The sequence below is a fragment of the Salmo salar genome, chromosome 24, assembly GCF_965601325.2.
Source record: "Salmo salar chromosome 24, fSalSal1, whole genome shotgun sequence".
Lineage (NCBI taxonomy): Eukaryota > Metazoa > Chordata > Actinopteri > Salmoniformes > Salmonidae > Salmo > Salmo salar.
The window spans coordinates 24,965,820-24,990,980 of NC_138314.1; the positions used below are offsets into that span (position 1 = coordinate 24,965,820).

At 45.6% G+C, this 25,161-nt stretch overlaps 1 protein-coding gene across 5 annotated transcripts in view; it reads left to right on the top strand.

Moving 5' to 3' along the window:
- ep400 (E1A binding protein p400) overlaps nt 1-23,528 on the top strand; it is a 34,131-nt gene extending 10,603 nt beyond the window's left edge. For 2 of the 5 annotated variants that reach the window (XM_045707193.2, XM_014171826.3), the window contains 32 exons: nt 312-498; nt 659-828; nt 1,011-1,186; nt 3,250-3,423; nt 4,855-5,004; nt 6,237-6,307; nt 6,449-6,738; nt 6,879-7,081; nt 7,230-7,399; nt 12,610-12,806; nt 12,938-13,049; nt 13,145-13,399; nt 13,512-13,586; nt 13,717-13,851; nt 14,120-14,164; nt 14,290-14,443; nt 14,536-14,771; nt 14,982-15,155; nt 15,253-15,300; nt 15,396-15,532; nt 15,648-15,783; nt 15,920-16,099; nt 16,230-16,275; nt 16,888-17,000; nt 17,183-17,375; nt 17,610-17,743; nt 17,958-18,155; nt 18,384-18,558; nt 18,735-18,925; nt 19,119-19,268; nt 19,389-19,466; nt 22,044-23,528. In XM_045707193.2, the coding sequence (XP_045563149.2) occupies nt 312-498; nt 659-828; nt 1,011-1,186; nt 3,250-3,423; nt 4,855-5,004; nt 6,237-6,307; nt 6,449-6,738; nt 6,879-7,081; nt 7,230-7,399; nt 12,610-12,806; nt 12,938-13,049; nt 13,145-13,399; nt 13,512-13,586; nt 13,717-13,851; nt 14,120-14,164; nt 14,290-14,443; nt 14,536-14,771; nt 14,982-15,155; nt 15,253-15,300; nt 15,396-15,532; nt 15,648-15,783; nt 15,920-16,099; nt 16,230-16,275; nt 16,888-17,000; nt 17,183-17,375; nt 17,610-17,743; nt 17,958-18,155; nt 18,384-18,558; nt 18,735-18,925; nt 19,119-19,268; nt 19,389-19,466; nt 22,044-22,343 (5,053 nt within the window). In that variant the 3' untranslated portion in view covers nt 22,344-23,528. The remainder of the gene's footprint in view (nt 1-311; nt 499-658; nt 829-1,010; nt 1,187-3,249; nt 3,424-4,854; nt 5,005-6,236; nt 6,308-6,448; nt 6,739-6,878; nt 7,082-7,229; nt 7,400-12,609; nt 12,807-12,937; nt 13,050-13,144; nt 13,400-13,511; nt 13,587-13,716; nt 13,852-14,119; nt 14,165-14,289; nt 14,444-14,535; nt 14,772-14,981; nt 15,156-15,252; nt 15,301-15,395; nt 15,533-15,647; nt 15,784-15,919; nt 16,100-16,229; nt 16,276-16,887; nt 17,001-17,182; nt 17,376-17,609; nt 17,744-17,957; nt 18,156-18,383; nt 18,559-18,734; nt 18,926-19,118; nt 19,269-19,388; nt 19,467-22,043) is intronic. The other 3 variants (XM_014171825.3, XM_014171824.3, XM_045707194.2) reach the window with 3 other exon arrangements.
- The last annotated feature ends 1,633 nt before the right edge of the window (nt 23,529-25,161 follow it).

Consider the following 25,161-nt stretch of genomic DNA (forward strand, 5'->3'; position numbering starts at 1 on the left):
ATCAATTAGAAAATATGTATGTATGTGGGAAGTTTACGTACACTTAGGTCATTAAAGTCATTAAAACTCGTTTTTCAACCACTCCACAAAGTTCTTGTTAAAACTATAGTTTTGGCAAGTCGGTTAGGACATGTATTTTGTGATGACAAAAGTAATTTTTCCAACAATTGTTTACAGACAGATTATTGTTCTGTGAGAACCCTGGCAATTCCCAGCCCTATTATTTTTGTTATCGGAGCATTGTTGCTCAATGTTAAATTCACTTACCCTCTTTATGAATGTCTTGTGCTCTGTCTTCTGTCTGCCCTTAGAGCCCAGGAGGCATTGAAGACTGGTCATTTTGTGAGTGTGCTGCAGGTGCTGATGCAGCTGCAGAGGATCTGTAACCACCCAGACCTAGTAAACATCAGGGAGACCAGCAGCTCCTACGTGTGTTCCTCTCTGCAGTACAACACCCCTTCCCTGGTGCTGGGAGCCCTGCAGGAGGACCAACGCACGGTAGGACTAGGAGGGTACCAGTACCACACACAGCTAAAACACCTGGAGGTTTAATCCAGTTTATTCACTTTCATTAGTAATGCTCACCTGAGTGACGTGGAATAAAATTGATTAGATTGGTTAATCAAAACACACTTGTATTCCCTTTGTCTTTTTCTAGAGCCTGGACCTGTCCCTGTTCGACCTGATCAGTAATGAGAACAGACTGACGCGCTACGAGGCGGAGGAGGTACTACCCAAACTCAAAGTCACCCGTCAGCTGATTGAGGAGATCCACAGTGCCCCGGACCCACCGGCCAGACCCAAGCCCTGCAAGATCAAACCCATGAGGTCTGTGCTCTGCCCTTCACATCCCATGGAAACCTTAAAACACATGACATGGATGATTCCATTCTGTTACTCACAAAAATGGAAGATAAATCACATTTACTAATTCTATTATGTTGCATCAGTAGCGCTCGGCTGTGTTGCATGACCTTTGATCTTTATTGAGTCTATGATTTGATTGACAGGTTGTTCCAACCAGTGCAGTATGGCACTAAGCCAGAGGGCCGTCTGGTGCCCATGACCAATACTGTGGGTCAGCAGCGTCCTCCAGCCACCACTACCACCCCCCCCACCACCGCCACTACTACTTCTACTGCCCCTCAGCCAGCCAGGGCCACCACCACCACTACCACCACACAGGGTAAGACCTCCCTATAGACCCCTTGACAATGCTACACTTTGGTATGCACTGGGGTTTACACGTGTTCCATGGTGTTTTTAAGTTGAATAACTAAATGAAGGAAATCAAACAATAATTACAGTTCATTATTTACAGTATTTGTGTAATGTGTATCACACATAATCTCATGACGTTACCATGTAATGTTTTGTAAAGCATGAGTGTGATTTGAGTTGGTCAAGACACTAAAAACTGCATTTCAGAGAAGTTAATTAAACTAACTATGCATAGCCTGCGTGTGTCATTACCGCCATTACATTTTCAAATTGTGTGGTTTATGCATGTGTAACTAAAAGATAGTCATCAGCATCATTTCAGAGCGAAATGCAAAGCAACATTTCACTACTCCAAATGTATCCTAAACGGAGAAGTCCAAGGTGAAGATTTGATTATATTGACATCCTCTTTTGACTCTAAACCTATCAATCCAAGATGGGTATAAACCAAAAATGACTGCTGGACCACCACCCTCGAGTTGTGCTGTTGAATTAACTGACACGTTAGCCCATCCCAAACCCCCTTGTACTTCACAGTGGCCGGGACGGCTATTCAGAAAGCTCAGACTACCTCTCCTACCACCGGCACCACTGGGTCTGCTGTAGCATCCTCTGGGAGCTCCGCCGCTGGCCAGCATGTGGTGGGGGCTGCCCCCCCTGTGGCCCAGGGCCAGGCTCTTTGTGGCGCAGCCCAGCCCACTCTGCCTGGTATTGCCCAGGTCCCCAGGCCGGCCCTAGGCCCCACCCATGCCATCCAGCCCAGCCTGGTTCCCCAGAGACTGGTTCTAATGTCCCAGGCCCAGGCACGGTTGCCTAGTAAGTGGCCTCCTCCCCTTCCCTCACCTCCCTTCAATGTCTCCCTCCACTTTTGGCACAACAGAACGGGCTGCTCTGACAACAGGCCTCTCTCTCTCTGGGACACTGCTGCTTGGTGTTAGTGTCTTCTCTTTTAAAGAAACTACACTTGTTTGGTCTAAATACAGAGTTAGAAAAAAATGCGAACTATCTGTAAAATCTATATAATTATAGTATTAGAATAATATTATGTTAACAGTGTTGTTTAATATAACAAAAACCTTTTTTACCTTTTGATATATTTTGAGGTAAAAAAAATATCTTCAGGTTTACAGCTATGGCATTTCCATTGTCCTATTTTACTGCAGAGAATCACTGAGTGAAGAAAAATAGCACTTTCTAAATGAGAACTAGAGCCACATCAGCAGCATCCCCAAACAGCCTGAATCTTCCTCAGTCTGAAACCTGCATGTCCACAACCCAATGTCTGCTGCCATGACAGACCACAACACTGGTTTAACCATTTAAAACTATATTTTCCTCCACCTAAATATTGGTTCTCCCGTTTTACTAATCTTTTGCTTCTTGCCAGCCCAGCTGCAGGAAGAGATCCCAAAGCTTTGTTTCCTCTTGTTAGATGTTTTTGTGTTATGGTTTCTTTTGACCCTGAGGGTTTGTGTACTGCTAAGCATGTTGAAATGGTCCCACATACCGCTGACCTCAGGCCACTCTCTACCCCCAGTGTGAAAACACGGAAAACCTTTTCAATAGCAACTCAACACACAACACACACATTATAGCACATAAAACTATTCTAGATAGAATGCTATTTGTTGTCAATAATTTTGAGGATAAAGGTGCGTTATCTGTTTGCATACCTGTAATAGGTGTGTTGTAGTAGTTGAAAAGGCAGTTAAGTGCAAGCCACTGCTTTAACTGAATACATGCAGGTTCTCTGTCCCACCTGAAAATAACTGTTTTTTGTTTATTTTCCCGTATCCGGGTTGGCTAGAGATTAGCTACTGCAATGGTTCACATGCTGTGGAGGGCAGCTACCTACGCTCATCCCACTCATTAACCCACCCTGGTATTGCATGTCTAGTCTCTCACCCTTCAACTAACTGAAATATGTCTTTATTTAGTATTTTTGGTGACGCAGTCATACAGCAGTACTCTTTTGGTCTGTGGTGATATTTGATTAGAGGTGTGTGTTTGTCTTTCCTGCTGCTGAAGGTGGAGATGTGTTGAAGATAGCCCAGCTGGCGTCCATAGCGGGCAGCCAGAACCGAATCTCCCAGCCTGAGACCCCCGTCACGCTGCAGTTCCAGGGTAACAAGTTCACCCTGTCCCCTAGCCAGCTCCGACAGCTCACCACAGGGCAGCCCTTGCAGCTCCAAGGTACACTCGGTAATGTACACCCAACATTTCATACTCTCCCTATTACTCCTCTTTTTCTCCCTGCCCTTTTTGTCAGAATGACCTTCGCTATATTGTAATCACTATTTTAAATGATACTCCTTCTTCTTGACCATGTATTTGGTAGTCCACATCATAGAAATACAGAGTTGGATAACCAATGTTACATGTATAGACATTCTTACTAGAGCAGTGGTCACCAAAGGGCCGATCGACTGGTCAATCTCCAAGGCATTTGATAGTCTATATCACCAAACATTTCTTTAAAAAAAAACAGCGTTGTATTCCTACTTTTTTCTGTCTCGCACTGTTGACAATGGGTGCACTTGTTTCAGCTGCCCTGAAACTTTAGCTTTATAGACGTGTTCAATCCAAATGTGTAAAGATGGATAAACATCTGTTTTAAATGTAGGTGGGTAGGTGTTCGCATTTTGAACCGTTTCATGTGTCTGAAGGTACAAACTTCGCCGCCTCGGCGTGCCCGGAGAGCAATTCAAGTGCACCTATAGGCCTACCAAAGCCAATCAAATCGCTCAGATCACCATGTAAAAGTAAATTGATACTGTGATTTCAAAACGTTTAAAACCATGACTAGAAAGACTCTGTTAAGGAATAGAGGAAAGAGCTGCTGTTTGAGTTCATTTTAGTTTTTATTCGGCTGTCTTTTTTTTACACTTTTATAAGCCATGAAATGCGCTTCTCCAGTCGTGCTGCAACCAGCACTGCAGCTTCAATGAATGAGGAGCAAAGTGTATCTATAGGCCAGCGTTGTTCTAATTAGTGGCTGTGTGGGTTTTAATGTTTCACTTTTTCTAGTCATAGGAGTAACAACAGGAATTTGTGCATGGGGCAGAGATTGTGGTGTGACTCGATTTTGGACATCTGCTTGAAGACGGTGTCCCCTTTTTTGGTCAGTCTTACTCTTAGCGGAGGAAGAGAGCTGAGGGATAGGACGACGGTGAAAGGCGGACCCTCTGATGCTCTTCCTCCACTGAGACTGACCACCTGCACGCACAATCAGATCATTTTTTTTGAAAGCACGTTATTTCAATTTATGCTCACTCAGCTATGCCTCACAAGTAATAAAACATTACCAGTGTGATCATATACCTCAAGTTTTGAAGTATAATTTTAAAATGGTCTGAGAAGAATAACATTGGCAGGGCAATTCAAGCATAGCCAATATGCAGTGATACTGTATTGGGCCTATAGTCTACTACAAACGTCATTGCTACAGAACTGTTTTAATAGGTTTATTTTGCATAGGCTTACATTTAAGTCATGTAAAAAAATATATACAAATCTGAGCTGTAGTTAGCGCAAAAGTTTGGGGACCACAGTACGAGAGTGATTAAAACGAAATGGTTATATCTGTTTAATGGTTTCTGTGTTGTCTGTGTGCCTGGCTGTGTGATGGTACAGGCAACATCCTGCAGATAGTGTCGGCCCCTGGTCAGCAGATCCTCCGGCCCCAGGGCTCCATGGTCATGCAGACGGTACCTCAGGCTGCACCTGTCTCCAACTCCTCCACCAGATCTGGCACCCCACCCCCAGCCGGCCCCGCCCAACAAGGTAAGCCTGCCACCTTCAACTGTGAAGAGCTCAGATAGTGCCTCAAGAAATTACATCACTATGGGTGTTTTTCAATTTGCATGCTACCGTGCTCCACGCTCTTATGCTCCGAGTGCATTCTCCGACGACATTCTCTAGAGTACGTTCTTGTGAGGATGAGAGTGTGGAGAACGCATAAAACATTACATTTGAGAAGCACACGCACTCCCCCTGTGGCATTACCTCACTCGTCACCTCCCCGTTCACTGAACCTTCTTTCAGCCAGGACATGGCAGCAATAGACGAAACAAGATAAACACCAAGCAAACGTTTTACTTCAGAATTATCAGCTAGATATGTAAATCGTAATAAGCTAGCCAGCTAGTTAAACAGGCCAAAAATTACTGAAAACAAATGTTAAGCAAGGTAATGTAAAAACATTTTGGGGGTAGATACCAATTCTTCGTGGCTAGCTAGCTATCCAGTTAGACCTATTGACTTACTATGGACTTACCCATTCACTGAACTGTCTCCCAGCCAGGACAATGGAAATATACACAAAGCAAACGTTTTACTTCATAACTATCAGCCAGCTATATGTGAATCATAATAATGTAGCTAACCAGTTATTTTAACAGGCAAAAATGACTTCAAACTAATATTATGCAAGATAGATCAACATAAAATATTGTATTCAGGCAACATGAGATGTGAATAGGCAACATTTAATCCCGAGGTCAGTGTATTTTCTCTCGCGTCAGCTCAAATAATGGAAGGAAGTCCAACTATTGAGGAAGCAGACTAAACCATTGCAATGTTTCTGCTACTACCTCCCCCTAACAAGCAATGTTTGAAATATGTTCTACCCTCTTGTGGCTTTGAGTCAGTGACTCTTATCACAGAGTGAAATTGTAAGGTTTAAAGTAGAAGTTTTGCGTAAGTTTTTACATGGTCGCGTCATATCTCTGCATACTTTCCGTTGAAGCTTGCATCGATGCATGTTGCGAAATATGTACAAATGGAGAGCGCGTTCAAGAAGTGCTCTCCGTGCTTTGTTTCGCATACTTTGATTTGGACTCATACTTTGACCCTCCCGTGCTACAATTTGCGTGCTCAGAGCACGGTAGTATGCACTCCGTCTCTGCTGTCATGGCTTACACTGTGAACGCAGTCAAATATGACTCTAGTCACCTTTCTAACAAAGTGATTGTGTTGTAATGGTCTTAAAGACTTTCTCCCTTTTTACTTTTAAGCTTCAGGGATGACATCAAATGCCTTGGGGGTGAGCGCCCAGCCTGCTGCTGCTGCTCCTATTGCCCCTCAGGTAGGTAGAACAGACACTGGTAGAACACAGAAGAACATGAAATGAAAACATACTTATATTTCTGTAGTCCCCTAACCCATATATTCTCACCGAAGGGATGAAATGTGAATATGATGCCGTTGTTCTCTGTGTGGTGTACAGGTGTCGTCAGAGGAGAGGGGTCGTCATCTGAAGGAGCGTCTGAGCCGCCTGTTCAGTGCCAACGAGAGGCGTTGTGACCGCAGTGTTCTCTACGGGGCTGACCTGCTCCAGGTCTGCTCTGTGACCCCAGGGGCTCCTCACTCTGCCCTGAGCCCCGGTGGCTGGAGATGGGTGGGCAGGGACAGCTGCCTCAGGGCCCAGAGGACTCCTGTGTCTACCACAACACACCTCCAGTCTGCCCTGCTCTCCTCCACAAACCGCCAGGATGCCAGCAGTAGCCTAGTCAGCAGGTACCCAACTACCCATGCTGGTCAATCACCTCACGTCACTGTGGGATTAAACTTTTTAATATCATGACGGACGTAATCACACTTGAGTTCATATAGCCTTTAAGAAATACAAGTCATTGAAAACACTCCTCTCTCTGTAGGTTATCATGTGTTGTCCCTGCCGCAGTAGCTCGTCCCCCTTACCTGTATGCAGCCAATCCCCCAGCTCCCTACAGCCTGGAGCAGAAGTCCATCAGTCGCAGGCTCCAGGAGGCCGCCGCCCCCCACAGCACAGAGATCCACAGCCTGGCCTCTGGACACCTGCTCCAGTTCCCTGACCTGCAGCTCATGCAGATGGACTCGGGTGAGCTCAGCAGACAAGTATATATTTAGCTGTGTGCCAGGGCTTTATGGTCTCCTATAAGCCTTGCTAAACGTAGGTAGTCCATTGTCTGCTTGGGCTGCACACATCTTTCGAACTACACAGAAATTAAAAACAATTTGCTCCGAAGGTAAACTTGAGGCCCTGGCCATTCTGCTCCAGAAGCTGAGGTCGGAGAATCGCCGCGTCCTCATCTTCACACAGATGGTGAAGATGCTGGACATCCTGGAGGCCTTCCTGGACCACCGGCAGCTCACATACATCCGTGTTGATGAGAGCCTGATCACAGAGGAACGCCAGGTAAAACCCCGTTGTACCAAGGAAATAGTCATCAACTGCACCTGTTATAGTACCTGTGTTATAGTGAGTTGACACACTGACTTCTGTCAGTGTTGCATTACTAGGGTTAATTGTGGTTCACTCACTCAGTGACAGCCCTGCCTCTGTTTCGCCCTATCTAACACCGGAACCTCTTGATTCAGTGCAGTGTTCTGGCACTATAAGGGGACAGAGTCCTACGCTCGCTTCCCTCCCCACAGGATGTTGTTCCTCCAAGGGCCTTAAAGAAGCACACAGTGGCAGCTCTAGAGAACCTATGGGGGCTTTGAGGCTTTTTTGGTGCTGTACTTTTTACTCTTCTTCTACACTTGATATTTCATTTTCTGTCTGTCCATTCAGACGTGTCTGTCTATTTTCTAACTGATCTCTTGGTTTAATTCGTCTTCCCTCTCTCTTGTCGGTGAGCTGAGTGAACTATACCGGAAGTGTTTGGTTTAGGGCTGACCCCATTTAGGGGAAAGGGAGATATCTAGTCAGTCGTACAACTGATTGCATTCAACTGAAATGTACTAGGGCAGCAGTCAACTAAATGTGTGTGTATGTATATATATATGCTACTGCTCGACTAAAGAAATCTATATATATATTATTTTCTTTTTTTAAAACATGGTGTACTCGACACCTGTCTGATTCGCGCTTATCTGAATGGACTAATCCATTGTGGAGGCCGTGTGGATGGCACAGTCCGTCACTCTTAAGACGTGCCACTGAAATTGGATCTGGTTATGTAAGGACAATTGTGCTTTCTCCCGTGTTGGATAGTGGTCGCTGTCTGCGGTTCTGAAACACATCAGTGCGCTGTTGAATTGGTGCCTTTACCTAGACCATGTTGTTATGTGCATAATAGCAACGTTAACCAGCATATTTGTGTTGAGAACAATGCGGTGGAGGCAGCAGCAGAATGAGATGAGAAAACAGCCCTTGCCTTATTGTCTAAGAAAAGAGAGGAGAGAGGAAACCCCAACTTAATTAGGGTTATAATCAACATCCTAACTGTTAAATGAGCCCTGGCTTTATAAATCATCCATATACGCTATATATACGAGAGTTTGTGGACACACCTTCAAATGAGTGGATTCGGCTATTTCAACCACACCTGTTGCTGACAGGTGTGTAAAATTAAGCACACAGCCATGCATTCTCCAAAGCCAAACATTGGCAGTAGAATGGCCTAACTGAAGAGCTCTGTGACTTTAAACGTGGCACCGTCATAGGATGCCACCTTTCCAACAAGTCAGTTTGTCAATTTCTGCCCTGCTATAGCTGCCCTAGTAAACTGTAAGTGCTTTTATTGTGAAGTGGAAATGTCTAGGAGCAACAACGGCTCAGCCGCAAAGTGGTAGGCCACACAAGCTCACAGAACGGGACCGCCCAGTGCTGAAGCGTGTAAAAATTGTCTGTCCTCGGTTGCAACACTCACTACTGAGTTCCAAACTGCCTCTGGAAGCAATGTCAGCACAATAACTGTCTGTCGGGAGCTTCATGAAATGGGTTTCCATGGCTGATCAGCCGCACACAAGCCTAAGATCACTATGCGCAATGCCAAGCATCGGCTGGAGTGGTGTAAAGCTCACTGCCATTGGACTCAGGAGTAGTGGACATGCGTTCTCTGGAGTGATGATTCACCATCTGCCAGTCCAAGGACGAATCTGGGTTTGGCGAATGCCAGGAGAACGCTACCTTTTAATATTATATATTATATAATATATATTATATATTATATAATAATAATATATATTACCTTAATTTAACTAGGCAAGTCAGTTAAGAACAAATTCTTATTTTCAATGACAGCCTAGGAACAGTGGGTTAACTGCCTTGTTCAGGGGCAGGACGACAGATTTTTACCTTGTCAGCTCAGGGATTCGATCTTGCAACCTTCTGGTTACTAGTCCAACGCTCTAACCTCTAGGCTACTAGGCTACCTGCCGCTACCTGCTCGAAGGCATAGTGCCAACTAAAGTTTGGTAGAGGAGGAATAATGGTCTGGGGCTGTTTTTCATGTTTCAGGCTAGGCCCTTTAGTTCCAGTGAAGGGAAATCTTAACGCTACATCATACAATGACATTCTAGATAATTCTGTGCTTCCAACTTTGTGGCAACAGTTTGGGGAAGGCCCTTTCCTGTTTCAGCATGACAATGCCCCAGTGCACAAAGCGAGGTCCATACAGAAATGGTTTGTTGAGATTGGTGTAAAAGAACTTGACTGGCCTGCACAGAGCCCTGACCTTAACCCCATCGAACACCTTTGGGATGAATTAGAACGCTGACTAAAGCCAGGCCTAATCGCCAAACATCAGTGCCCGACCTCACTAATGCTCTTGTGGCTAAATGGAAGCATGCTCCAACATCTAGTGGAAAGCCTCCCCAGAAGAGTGGGGACTGTTATAGCAGTGAAGGGGGGACCAACTCCTTATTAATGGCCATGATTTTGGAATGAGATGTTAAATGAGCAGGTGTCCACATACTTTTGTTCATGTAGTGTATATCCAGAGAAATAAGACAGATCCTGCTTGTTGACTGTTTAATAGCCTACTTATTCCGTGGGCACCAAGATTCACGTAACCACGTTGGATAAACAATTTCATAAATTCGGCTGTTTTTAATCTTTGCTATGCTCTATTAAAGGCTTTATACATTTTGTTTCTTGTTAGAACAGCCTCTGGTATTATTTATAATTAATTTAGTGTTTACACTGTTCCAAATTGTCAGAATATAATAACCCACATTTTTCTTGAGCTCCTTATTGTTATAATTACTATTATTATGATCATTATAATAATAAGTAATGTCATTTTCTTTAGTGGGCTGAGTATAGCAGTCTTGTATAACCACCATCGAGCTGTAGGCCAAAGAGCACATCCTGTTTAGTCTTAATACCATAACTTCTATATTTCAATACTTCTATAGGCTACTGTATCAATCATTTGTTCATGTCATCACAGCATACCAGTCATTCATGATTTGAAATGCAATCAAGCATTTTAGTTTTAAAATAACCTTTTGAATAATTATCGGAAACAATAAATCAACCGGTCCATTTCGGAAATTGCATTCATGAGTGAATGTGACGGTTTAGTCTTTTTTTTTAATAAAGGCTTAACAAAAGAACGTTACAACAGATTCTCTGGTACGCTTATAATTTGTTTACGTTGTTACAAAAGGCCGTGTCTTACTGTAATCTAACAGCACCTGTTTGGCACACATGATATGCACGCAGCACCTGCTCCTTACCTTTTTCTTGATCTCCCCCGTTTTGAGTTTGTCACGTCCTCTGCATCCGTTTTGCTGTTATGGTATTTGGAGTTTGTTATAACCAATTTATTGACGTGATTATGATATTGTATAGGTCAGGCCCTATTGGTGACGTGCATGCAATGCATACATATGACACGTAAAGAGAGCAATGGTTGAGGGAATGGGGAATGTTTTTCCTAATCAAATGAGGGATTTCGGTAACATCTTTTCAGTCAGAAATGGCTGTAATTAGGTTGCAGCTTCAGCAACACAGACAGCGTGATAAACACTGTGGAGGTCTCTGCAGCAGGGGGGAGAGGGACACAACGGGTGCTCGTCACAGTTGCTTGCTGTCATATTATTTTTATACAGCCCACCAAATCTGACCTGGACCAGTACAATCAAATCAATTGCAGTTGAACTCCCTCTAGTCATTTATGTCTTAATTAGGCTATTTCATCAAACGGTATGCTTAAACCACCAGACAAGCTCAGTGAATATGGTTGATTTGATTACAGTGCCTTCGGAAAGTATTCAGACCCCTTGACTCTTTCCACATTTTGTTACGTTACAGCCTTATTTTAAAATGGATTAAATAAATAATCCTCATCAATCTACACATGGGTCCTCATAATTTATAAAAATGTATAAAAAATATACTAATACCTTATTTACATAAGTATTCAGACCCTTTGATAGGAGACTCAAGGTCAGGTGCATCCTATTTCCATTGATCATCCTTGAGATGTTTCTACAACTTGATTGGAGTCCACCTGTGGTAAATTCAATTGATTGGACAGAATTTGTAAAGGCACACTCCTGTCTAGAAAAGGTCCCTCAGTTGACAGTGCATGTCAGAGCCAAGCCGGGAGGTCGATGGAATTGTCCGTAGCTCTTCGAGGAAGGATTGTGTCGAGGCACAGATCTGGGGAAGAGTACCAAAACATTTCTGGACCATTGAAGGTCCCCAAGAACACAGTGGTCTCCATCATTCTTAAATGGAAGAAGTCTGGAACCACCGAGACTCTTCCTAGAGCTGGCCGGCTAAACTGAGCAACCGGGGAAGAAGTGCCTTAGTCAAGGAGGTGACCAAGAACCCCATGGTCACTCTGACAGAGCTCTAGCGTTCCTCTGTGGAGATGGGAGAACCTTCCAGAAGGACAACCATCTCTGCAGCACTCCACCAATCAGGCCTTTATTGTAGAGTGGCCAGACGGAAGCAAATCCTCAGTAAAAGGCACATGACAGCCCACTTGTTTGCCAAAAAGGCACCTAAAGGACTCTCAGACCATGAGAAACAAGATTCTCTGGTCTGATGAAACCAACTTTTGGGCAAAATGCAAGTGTCACATCTGGAGGAAACCTGGCATCATCCCTACGGTGAAGAATGATGGTGGCAGCATCATGCCGGCAGGGACTGGGAGACTAGTCAGGATCAAGGCAAAGATGAACGGCGCAAAGTACAGAGATCCTTCCAATAGGACAACGACCCTAAGCACACTGCTTTTGGACAAGTCCTTGAATGGCCCAGCCAGAGCCTGGACTTGAAACCAATCGAACATCTCTGGAGAGACCTGAAAATAGCTGTGCAGCAACGCTTCCCATCCAACCTAACAGAGCTTGAGAGGATCTGTAGAGAAGAATGGGAATATAGGTGTGCCAAACTTGTAGCGTCATAAAAATCCTGTTTTTGTTTTGTCCTTACGGGATATTGTGTGCAGATTGAAGCAATTAAACATTTATTTTAGAATAAGGTTGTAACAAAATTTGAAAATGTCAAGGGGTCTGAATACTTTCCGAAGGCACTGTGTGGAAAAATACATTCAAAAAATGTTGAACAATTGATTGGGATAAGATAACTCTAAAGCCCTCTCCTTGGGACTAATCTGTCTCTCTCTAATATGTTTGTCACGATATCCCCCTCCCTTCCATTAGGAACATATGAAGACCTTCAACAGGAACAGACAGGTGTTCTGCAGCATCCTGACCAACCGCTGCTGCTCAGCTGTGGGGACTGTGTTCGACGCAGACACCATCATATTCTACGACACAGACCTCAACCCCAGCATGGACGCCCGCACCCAGGAGTGGTGCGACAAGATCGGACGATCCAAGGACATCCACATCTACAGGTAAAACACAGGAAAAATACGTCTTGTGCCATAACTCTACATACCATATTAGGATATGAAGAAACGCATACTGTTGCTGCTGAAATGTAAGTCAGTGTGAGGTTGTTAACTTGGTGTCTTTTATATCCCAGACTGGAGAGCGGGAACTCCATTGAAGAGAAGCTGCTAAAGAACGGCACAAAGGATCTGATCCGAGAGGTGGCTGCCCAGGGGACTGACTACACCCTGGCATTCCTCACACAGGTAAGATCTTTACCCACAAACCAACCAGACCCCAGCCCTCTGACTGAAAACCGTACTATATTTGGTTATTAAATAAGCTGTGTCTGTGTGTCCAGCGGACCATCCAGGACCTCTTTGAGGTGGAGGCCGGCTCAGGGGAGAAGGTTGAGGAGTTCGTGGTTCTGCACCAGGAGCCGTCTCCCTCTGAGGCCATCTCTCCACGCGTGGCTAGGCCCTACATCCAGGCCCTCCACAGCATCAGCCTGGACGCCCCGCCACCAGATCAGCAGCAGGAGGAGGACCTGGAGAAGGAGGTGCAGGTCAAAGAGGAGCCCTCTCAGCTGGCGGAGCTTAATGCTGTAATGGACCAGGTGATAAACGGTCATGAAGTGCCTTCTTACAGTATGTTGTAGACTACATACCAGGGAGATAGCACATCAGTTGGAACTAATACTGGATTGTCTTCATCATTTCCTCCTTTAGTTAACACCAATAGAAAAATATGCCCTGCAATTCCTGGAGTATCTTCATGTCAGTGAAGACGAACTTGTTGCCAAGGTAAGACTCAAACTCTCCTCTCAGATATCCGGAGGTACTACTAGCTTGTTATACGTTGCGTTCTCAAAGTAGCACAAGACCACAATTACAAACGTTTTATAACTTTAATAATACCTAATGTAATTTTCAGGAGCGACTGTTGTGTGCGAAGAGAGGCTGGGAGATGCAGCACCTCCAGAAACTGAAGGCTCAAGACGAGGAGAGGATGATCATTGAGGAAGAGGAGGACCTGTTCACCTACACCAGAGAGGATGCTTACAATATGGTAGGCTTTCACTCACTCGGGTGTATTCATTATGCCGATTCTGTTGCAAAATATTTCTTAAACGGAAGCAAACAAAACTGAGTGACCTAACTGAATTTGTCCAGTACGAACTTGTTTTGCTCTGTTAGGTTCTTAAACAGTAAACTGTTTCCATAAGGAATGCACCCATGGTGGTCACAGTATTCAAATAAGAGAACAGAGCCTGTAGTAGGGTTTCCGTTGTAAATCAGTGGTGATGTGAGCTAACGTCTTGTCTCTGTTTCAACAGGAGTATGTGTTTGATGGAGAAGATGGCCAATCGGAAATCATGCCGGTAAGTCAGTCACATAATATCTACATGACCGTGTCGTATCTACTTGTCCTGAGATATATCATAATGTAGTCCCATATTTTCCATCAGCCTGTCAGCTCTATGTTAACCTATGGCTCTGGTTGCAGCTGTGGACTCCACCTACCCCACCGCAGGATGACAACGACATCTATATCGACTCTGTGATCTGTCTGATGTACGACTCTGCTCCCATGCCTGAGTCCAAACTGCCTCCTGTCTACATCCGCAAGGAGCACAAGAGACTCAAGATGGACCCCTCAGGTACGGCTTTGTATTCTTGTAACAAACATTAAAGTATGGTACATTGTGTGTAGTGATGCACTTGTGAGCTCTGTCCTGTGTTTTCTGCCCAGCAGCGGGCAGGAAGAAGAAGAAGGGTCATGGGGAGACGGTGATTCCTCCTCGCTCCCTCTTCGAGAAGGCCAGCATGCTCAAGGTGCGCCGAGAGGGCAAAGACCAAAAGAAGAACTTCTCCCTGAAGCAGCAGGCGCCCTTCGCTAAGCCTCTGCCCTCGCTGGTCAAACCTGCCATGGAGGCCGGACAGGACAACCCAGAGTGGCTTATCAGTGAAGACTGGGCCCTGCTACAGGTACTAGGCTGGCTACTACTGGGATGGCTTGTTTTACCCAATATTGTGGTTGGTCTAAAGAAATGTCTGTCATACTGTATGTTTGCTAGATACTCTCAGATGAGGTGAACTGAAGAATACTTAGAAGCTAAGCTATTTGTAATCAACATAGTTCAGTAATTTATATTCTGTTAGTGATGCAAGTGTCCCCTCTCTCTCTGTGCGTGGCAGGCTATGAAGCAGCTCCTGGAGCTCCCTCTGAATCTAACCATCGTGTCTCCGGCCCACACCCCCAACTGGGACCTGGTCAGCGACGTGGTCAACTCCTGCAGCCGTATCTACCGCTCGCCCAAGCAGTGTCGCAACCGCTATGAGAACGTCATCATCCCCCGGGAGGAGGGCAAGGTGAGCAGACATGAGTTAGTAAAGCTCTGAGTGGCACCAAGATCTCATGTTTGATCATTCAGATAATTGAACCTACTGGTTTTGTTATTCATTGTAGTTGGTGTATGAGGCGAATCCTAAGAAGAAAACCAAGAGCATATACAAGGTACATTGCCGAACTCTTGCAGTTTACAACGGTCGTAATGTTTGATGCTCCGAGCCCTCTTGATTGACCAGCTTCCCTCCTTTTTCCTCCACCAGTCTAAGAACAGCCGGCCGCTGCGCACCTGTCAGATCTACACCCAGGATGACAACGCTACACACATCCAGCTCTACAACAGCCGCTTTGAGCTCATGAAGATCATCGCCAGCAAGAGGAGTCCCCCCATCAAACCCCTGTAAGCACTCAACATGATCTTTCCTCTGTACCTTGAAATAATGCATGTTGTGTCATCAGCCTTATGATAAACATGCTCAGTGTTTAAACTATTAATTCAATGTTTGCTTCTTCAGTCTGGGGATGAACCCATTCCAGAAGAACCCCAAACATGCTTCTGTCCTGGCAGAAAGTGGGATCAGCTACGACAAGCCCCTCCCTCCCATTCAGGTGGCATCTCAACGTGCTGAGAGGATTGCCAAGGAGAAGAAGGTGTGTACTGTTTACTGTATATTCTCTCTGGATTTTGATTAATGGCTAAGTTTGCAGTGTGACAGTCAGGTCTGTTGTCATGGTGGTACGCACTCTGATCTTCATCATGCTTATCTGTCTGTGTGTGTCCTGTCAGGCCCTAGCCGAGCAGCAGAGGGCTCAGCAGATAGCTCAGCAGGCTGGAGCACCCCAGGCCGTGGCCGGTGCTGCCCAACCCCAGGCGGGGGCTCCCGCTGCAGGCCAAGCCCAGGCCCCGGGGGTCCTCCAGGCCCCTGCAGCGGCTGGAGCTATGGCTGTACCCAACACCGCTGTCCTGGTGAGAATGGGGAAACGTTGGAATTTTCAATGTCAAACCAAGTTGTTCTTTGTGGTAAAAAATAGCTGTCTAATGGGTAAAATTGCATAATTTAGAAATATATATTTTTAAAGATTGTTGTGTTTTTCAGCCTGGAGCCATAAAGAATGCTGCTGTGGGAACAACCATTCAAGCTGGTGGGTTTTCATGGCACGCACATTGATCATTACAAAACATTTAGTCTGTAATCCTATTGTTTGTTGGTTTGGCAATGCCACTGTCAGCCAGATAAATATGCTAAGGATTATCACCGCAGCAAGCAAGGTACTTGGAGTCAAATGGACAGGCCTGGGTGAGATCTTTAAGATCAGGGCCCTCAGCAAGGTACTTGGAGTCAAATGGACAGGCCTGGGTGAGATCTTTAAGATCAGGGCCCTCCGCAAGGCTCACAAATTCATTTTAGTCCTAAACCGCCCCCTGTACCCGGACTCTGAACTACTCCCCTCTGGGCGCAGGTATAGGGCACCCCTCAGCAGGAAAAACACAACTAGACAATCATTTGTGCCAGGTGTGATATCCCTCCTAAATAGCTCGGGCTAATGTTCCTATCGACTCAGCAAGGCCAGCAGGCTAGTCTTTTTAATTTTTTTTTAAATGCTTTTATTGGTATGTAACTTTTATGAAAGTTGTATTGTCAATTTTGTTTTGTATTTAAACACCAGTTTAAATGTGTACATGACACTGCAACAAAATTTCCCCATGGGGACAATAAAGTCAGTAAGTAATAGTCATTTCTTAAATCCTTTCAGCCACCGTAGTGGGGAACCTGATTGTGAACACAGTGGCTGGAGTTCCTCCAAGTCCGTTCCAGGCCAACAAACGGCTGGTATCACCAGGTCAAGTCATACCAGGAACCCTGTCTGTAAGTCACTCTATTTATTACCTCTGCCATTGCGTCAGTCAACTTTTTCCCAGTTTTTGTATTATAACACACAAAGACCATTGTTTGAGGGTACAGTATTCAGTAGTCTTGCTGACAGAGCGAATGGCCCTAGGAGGTGTTGGTCTGGTTTATGAGGCCCTGTGCTCTTGTCCCTCCTTCAGCCTGCCAGTGCAGCAGGTGCCCAGGTGGTCCACTCCCAGCAGAGAGCCGTACCTGCCACTGCCACCCCTGGGGAGGTGGTTGCCATAGCTACGGGTCAGGGTGTCAGGGCCGTTACCCCGGTGACTGCCTCTGCGGTGGTGACTACCACTCTGACCCCAGTGCAGTCCCAGACCCGCTCCCTGGTCACACCAGGTACTGCACACATTGTTCACACTGAACACCCAATCAATCAAATGTATTTATACAGCGCTTTTGACAGCAACATTTATCATTTAAGTGCTTTACAGTAACCCATCAAATAGCAACATGTCGGTTGTTTCTACACTGAACGCATACAACGAAGAGATAACAACATACTACTTAGTTAATGAAGTGCCATGTCCACTGGTTTTGTGATACGGCTCCTCTCTCGCTCTCTGTCCCCAGCCACAGGCATGCAGCTCCCCCAGGGCAAGCCCATCACCCAGGCCCACCTCCACATGCTCCGCCAGCAGCAGCTCCAGCAGCAACAACAGCAGGCTGCCTCGCCACAAGGCATCAAGGCTGTGGGAAAACCCCAGGTACTGTACAGAGAAGCCTTTCATTCACTGTATGGCCTCCTAGAATTAGTTTCTACTGATGCTCACCCACTACTCACACTGTGACTAATACTAACTTAGCCGTTTTGTCTTGTCTTGTAAAAATAAAGAAACCATGCATTTCAGCCAGCCCTCCAACGATAAATCAGTACAGACATTCAGCGAACTGATCCTTTAACTCTCTCCTTGGCTGTAGGAGCTTCTGAAGATACACAAGCAGAAGCTGCAGATGGCCCAGCAGCAGGCAGGAGCCGGCCAGCAGCCCGTCCAGGTGCAGCCAGCCAACCCCCAGGCAGCTCAGGCCAACCCCCAGCTGGCCGCTATAGCTGCCGGTCCCAGAGCCGGAGCCGTGCTGGCTGGCACCACCGTAGCTAACCTGCAGGTGGCCAGACTGGTAAGGACCAACTTTATCACCTTCTCTTGTTTTTTTTCTGTAGTATATAGCCTGGCCTAGGGAATTATGCACCACTGTGTTGTGCTGATCTTTACTACTTCAGACTGGTAAAGGCCTTTGCAGAGATGTGTCCATTTTGAATAATGATCTACTAGAGTTAACCCGGTTTGAGCGTAATTAACGATCCATTGAAAGTGTTTATGACGGTGTGTCTTTTCCTGTGTCCAGACACGGCTGCCCACTCAGGGTCAGATCCAGGCCCAGCCAGGGCAGACGGCCCAGGTGACCCTCACCAAGCCCCCCGTGGTCTCTGTGCCCACCGTGGTCTCCTCCGCTGGCGTCACCACCCTGCCCGTCACTATGGCTGGCATCAGTGTAGCCATTGGACAGGCCCAGAAAACCGGTGGGAAAACCCTCCTATTCTCAGCAACTAATTAGACTGAAACGTTCATAATCCGCTCCTCTTAGCACAAACATGCATTCTTTACCAATGATAACACACACATACCCTCACACTCCCTCTGTTCGGTTAAATGTCCTGAGGTTGTCCTGTCCCTGATCTTGCTTCCTCTCTTGTAGGTGGGCCAGTGTTGACGCCCCCGTTCCCCCAGATGCTCCAGATGAAGAAGCAGCAGGCAGCCGTGCAGGCTGCAGCTGCCCTGCAGAAAGCAGTGCAGCCACAGCCAGGACAAGCCTCTGTGCAGCAGAAGGTGGGGCTCTGGGGGAAAACAGAACCACCACAGTCTACGCAACCACACACATATTTACAAGTAAAGAGCTGGTGTTGTCTTGTTGTTACTGTAAGAGTATGGGCTGGTCAGAGGTGCAGTTCAAATCTCAACCGAAAGTGGTGCTCTTCAAACTACAACCCAGTCTATCCATAGTTGGAAATCTGATTACGGAACAAATGTGCGCCATGAAATCAATCTTCAGTCTAGTTGTGGTCTGTGTCCTCTCCATCAGCTGGGCACCCAGCAGATGACAGTACCGGCTACCCAGCAGCAGAAGGTCACCTATGCTGCCACCACCCAGCTACAGCCTAGCATCAAGAACCAGTTCTTCACTACTTCCATCGCCCAGGCTGGGAAACCCACTGGGGCCCAGCAAATCCAGGTAGACACTCGCATCTTCCTACTCAGATACTCCAACCTACTGGCCTTCAGCCACTGGGTCTTATATAGAGCTATTATCCAGAGGTGTGAGGAATGCTAACTGCTTTCCCTTGTATATTAGGTGGCTAAGCTCCCCCAGATAGTGCAGGGGCAATCCACTGTGGCCAACATCCAGAAGATCGTATCATCTCCACAGCAGGTAAGAGCACTAACCCACACAGAAGGGCAGTATCATGCAGGATTTTTATGAGGCGTATGGAATGAGAGATGACAGGTTCTGCTTCCTGTGTCTATTAACCTTTCATGACTATTCACTTCTTCATGACTTGAATACAAGTCAGCTTGGTTAAATTGCACAAATCATTTGTGTGTTGTGACATTTAGGTAATTTCCCATAAACTGTTGTGAAATGTTATGACAGTGAATAGAGGTACCAAGAGGGCAGCATAGTCTGGTAAAATTGTAGCGGTATTGTTAAAGGGGTAAAGATATAGATTTTGTTGGGCCGCCAGGCTGGCATTAACCCGGCTGATAGGAAAAGAGTAGGATAGAGTACCTCTACCAGACACGCACATCAGCAGAAGAGACTGCCTTTTTGCCAAATCTTTATCTTTATCCCCTCTCTGGGCCTCCTGAGTGGCACAGCGGTCAAAGGCACTGCATCGCAGTGCTAGAGGCATCACTACAGATCCAGGTTTGATTCCGGGCTGTGCCGAGACCCATGAGGTGGCCCAGTGTTCGGGTTAGAGGATGGTTTGGCCGCCTGGTATGTCCTTGTCCCATCGCACTCTAGCGACTCTTTGTACGGTGTTTCCTTCAACACATTGGTGCGGCTGGCTTCCGGGTTAAGTGAGCAGTGTGTCAAAAAGCAGTGCGGCAAGTCGTGTTTCGGAGGACACATGACTCTCGATCTTGGCCTCTCTCAAGTCCATACGGGAGTTGCAGCGATGGGACAAGACTAACTGCCAATTTGGATACCACAAAATTGTAAGGAAAAAATAAATAATATATACATGCAAGAAAACAAACAAACTCAGCAAAAAAAGAAACGTCCCTTTCTCAGGACCCTGTCTTTCAAAGATAATTCGTAAAAATCCAAATAACTTCACAGATCTTCATTGTAAAGGGTTTAAACACTGTTTCCCACGCTTGTTCAATGAACCATAAACAATTCATGAACATGCACCTGTGGAACGGTCGTTAAGACACTAACAGCTTACAGACGGTTGTTAAGACACTAACAGCTTACAGACGGTTGTTAAGACACTAACAGCTTACAGACAGTAGACAATTCAGGTCACAGTTATGAAAACTTAAGACACTAGAGGCCTTTCTACTGACTCTGAAAATCACCAAAAGAAAGATGCCCAGGGTCCCTGATTATCTGCGTGAACGTGCCTTAGGAATGCTGCAAGAAGGCATGAGGACTGCGGATGTGGCCAGGGAAATACATTACAATGTCCGTACTGTGAGATGCCTAAGACAGCGCTACAGGGAGACAGGACGGACAGCTGATCGTCCTAACAGTGGGAGGCCATGTGTAACAACACCTGCACAGGATCGGTACATCTGAACATCACACCTGCGGGACAGGTACAGGATGGCAACAACAACTGCCCGAGTTACACCAGGAACACACAATCCCTCCATCAGTGCTCAGACTGTCCGCAATAGGCTGAGAGAGGCTGGACTGAGGGCTTGTAGGCCTGTTGTAAGGCAGGTCCTCACCAGATATCACCTGTAACAACGTCGCCTATGGGCACAAACCCACCGTCGCTGGACCAGACAGGACTGGCAAAAAGTGCTCTTCACTGACGAGTCGCGGTTTTGTCTCACCAGGGGTGATGGTCGGATTCACGTTTATCGTTGAAGGAATGAGCGTTACACCGAGGCCTGTACTCTGGAGCAGGATCTATTTGGAGGTGGAGGGTCAGTCATGGTCTGGGGCGGTGTGTCACAGCATCACCGGACTGAGCTTGTTGTCATTGCAGGCAATCTCAACGCTGTGTGTTACAGGGAAGACATCCTCCTCCCTCATGTGGTACCCTTCCTGCAGGCTCATCCTGACATGACCCTCCAGCATGACAATGCCACCAGCCATAATGCTCGTTCTGTGCGTGATTTCCTACAAGACAGGAATGTCAGTGTTCTGCCATAGCCAGGATCTCAATCCCATTGAGCACGTCTGGGACCTGTTGGATCGGAGGGTGAGGGCTTGGGAACTTGCAGGTGCCTCGGTGGAAGAGTGGGGTAACATCTCGCAGGAAGAACTGACAAGTCTGGTGCAGTCCATGAGGAGGAGATGCACTGCAGTACTTAATGCAGCTGGTGGCCACTGTTACTTTTGATTTTGACCCCCCCCCCCCCTTTGTTCAGGGACACATTATTACATTATTATATGTATACATACATACTTACATACATGTGGGGTGGCAGGTAGCCTAGTGGTTAGAGTGTTGGGCCAGTAACCGAAAGGTTGCTAGATTGAATCTCCGAGCTGACAAGGTAAAAATCTGTCGTTCTGCCCACTGTTCCTAGGCCGTCGTTGTAAATAAGAATTTGTTCTTAACTGACTTTCCTAGTTAAATAAAGGTAAAATAAATAAAAAAAACATACATGCATACACACACACACACACACACTCTAACAATAATGCTAGAAGTGACACCCGGACAGGGACGGTCCCAAAAGATTACAACCACGAGTTATCAACTTGAACACTTTATAACATGTCTTCTATCTGATTTAATGTGACCCTCTTCCTGTCTCTTAATAGATCCAGCCCCAGACGGTGGCCCTGACTCAGACTACATCCTCAGCCCAGCCCCAGGTCCAGATGATTCCAGCAGGCACAGCCACAGCCCAGGTGGTTCAGCAGAAGCTCCTCCAGCAGCAGGTGGTGACTGCAGCTGCCTCGCCTCAGATACAGACCCCCCCTCCTCACAGCCCGGCCCAACAGGCCCCAGTTTCCACTGCAGCAGAGTCCCCAGTACAGCAGCAGCCAGCCAAGGGCCAGGCTCGCGGAGGGGCCATGAGGGGCAAGACCCAGGCCAAGCCCAGCGGGGGCAGCAGCTAGGTGCCCACAGGACTAGTTAGTGCTCCCCTCTCAGCTAGGCTAAGCAGGACATCTCATCAGTGTAAATGCACTCAGTGACTGAGGAGCAGTGTTATGAAGAGATCCAGCGTTATGAAGGAGTGGTGGAGTCCAGTCTGAGGTGGCTGTGTTGAATCTAACCTGGTTTAAGGAAGTGCTCCATGTAAAGGAATGACATGTCTTTTAAGAGTGTTGTCATCATCTATCTTCAACACAGTTCTGTAACTGTCAGCTGTTTCCTTCGCCACTGTTTCAGAAAGTCTCCCCTGGAGGAAACCTCCCCCCTGGACCAACATCTAATATAAGATCAGAAAAGCAGAAAAATAATATTCATGCCTTTTTTAAATTGATGAATATATTAATGTTACTCCATAGATATTCTGTGGCTATGGGCTGGTGCATAGCTAATTTGGGGAATGTCCATTTGAATAATGTTTTGTGTATTCATACATTGTCCCTGTCCACCTTGATGATATTATTCTCATGCTTACCGTTTATGATGTCTGTAATTTCATAGTTGGTAGATATAGAAAACACCCTTCTCGTAAAAAAAAAAAAAAAGTTATCTTGATAAAGTAATGCATATTAATGAGACTACATCTGAGTAGTACAGGTGCATTGCCTACCAGAAGGATAAAGGTGGGAGGACATCAGTCCTCATGCTAATTGTCATTGTGAAACTTATTCACACACATCAAAGCCCTGAGTCATTAGTGAATGCATTTTTACCTATAGAAACACATTCACATAACCTTTTTCAATGTAACATTGACAGAAGTGTCCCTAAAAGTTAGCTCCTTAACTGTTTGCATAAGAGGGAGCTTGCCAGGTCCAAAACTGCCCCAATCGTATCACAGTTATAACGACCACTGAAAACACAAATGAAATAATCTGAATGTAACATTTTGTTTTTTGTAACCTTCAGATATTTAATGGATAATAATGCATGTTCCTTCAGTCGATTATGTTTATGTAACAAATACACTGTAAACATGTACTTTAGTATCTTGTGTTTTCTCATAAAAATGCCATTTTTTTTATTGATGTTGAAGAAAAAAAACTGTAAATAACAATGAAAAAGGAAAACATTTGTACTTGTAAAGTAGTTGTGTTTTCATTGGATTTTTTCAGCCTAATTGTAATAAAGTGTTTTGTTTTTATACACAATATCTGGTCTGACCTAATGATAATCATATCTTTACGTTGTAAGTTTGAGCTATGTAGTCTGAAGAAAGCTTGTGATTGTGTCTCTGGCACCTGGGTAAGCACGCATCCTACATTATCTCCCAAGGCAGGCAGTATTACCACTGCACTGGATAACCTAGCTATCTATAGTGGCAACCAGCTGATATTTTCATTACATACAGTGCATTCGGAAAGTATTCAGACCCCTTGACTTTTTCCACATTGTTACGTTACAGCCTTATTCTAAAATTGATTAAATCGTTTTTTCCCCCTCTCAATCTACAGATAATAACCCATAATAAGAAAGCAAAAACAGGTTTTTAGATTTAAAAAAATAAAATACTGATATCACATTTACAAATATTCAGACCCTTTACTCAGTACTATGTTGAAGCACCTTTGGCAGCGATTACAGCCTCGAGTCTTCTTGGGTATAACGCTACAAGCTTGGTACACCTGTATTTGGGGAGTTTCTCCCATTTTTCTCTGCAGATCCTCTCAAGTTCTGTCAGATTGAATGGGGAGCGTCGCTGCACAGCTATTTTCAGGTCTCTCCAGAGATGTTCAATCGGGTTCAAGTCCAGACTCTGGCTGGGCCATTCATGGACATTCAGAGACTTGTCCCGAATCCACTCCTGCATTGTCTTGGCTGTGTGCTTAGGGTCGTTGCCTGGTTTTCATCAAGGATCTCTGTACTTTGCTCTGTTCATCTTTCCCGGGATCCTGACTAGTCTCCCAGTAACCGCTACTGAAAATAATTCCCACCGCATGATGCTGCCACCACCATGCTTCACCGTAGGGATGGTGCCAGGTTTCCTCCAGACGTGAAGCTTGGCATTCAGGCCAAAGAGTTAAATCTCGGTATCATCAGATTAGAGAATATTGTTTCTCGTGGTCTGTTTCTCATGTCTTTAGGTGCCTTTTGGCAAACTCCAAGCGGGCTGTAGTGCCTTTTACTGAGTTGCTTCCGTCTGGCCACTACCATAAAGGCCTGATTGGTCGAGTGCTGCAGAGATGGTTGTCCTTCTGGAAGGTTCTCCCATCTCCACGGAGGAACTCAGGAGCTCGGTCAGAGTAACCATTGGGTTATTGGTCACCTCCCTGACCAAGGCCCTTCTCCCTTGATTGCTCAGTTTGGCCGGGCAGCCAGCTATAGGAAGAGTCTCCGTGGTTCCAAACTTGTTCCTTAAGAATGGAGGCCACTGTGTTCTTGGGGACCTTCAATGCTGCAGACATTTTTTGATACCCTTCCCCAGATCTGTGTGCCTTTCCGAATCATGTCCAATCAATTGCATTTACCACAGGTGGACTCCAAACAAGTTGTAGAAACATCTCAAGGATGATCAATGGAAACAGGATGCACCTGAGCTCAATTTCGAGTCTCATAGCAAAGCGTCTGAATACTTTTTTATTCTTAATAAATTTGCTAAAATTTTCTAAACTTCGCTTTGTCATGGGGTGTTTTGTGTAGATTGAGGGGAAAATTTTAGAATAAGGCTGTAACGTAACAATGTGGAAAAAGTCAAGGGGTCTGAATACTTTCCGGATGCACTGTAAGTTTACTTTTTATAACACCTTTCCTGTGATATAACTATTGGGAAATAATGGGTACTAC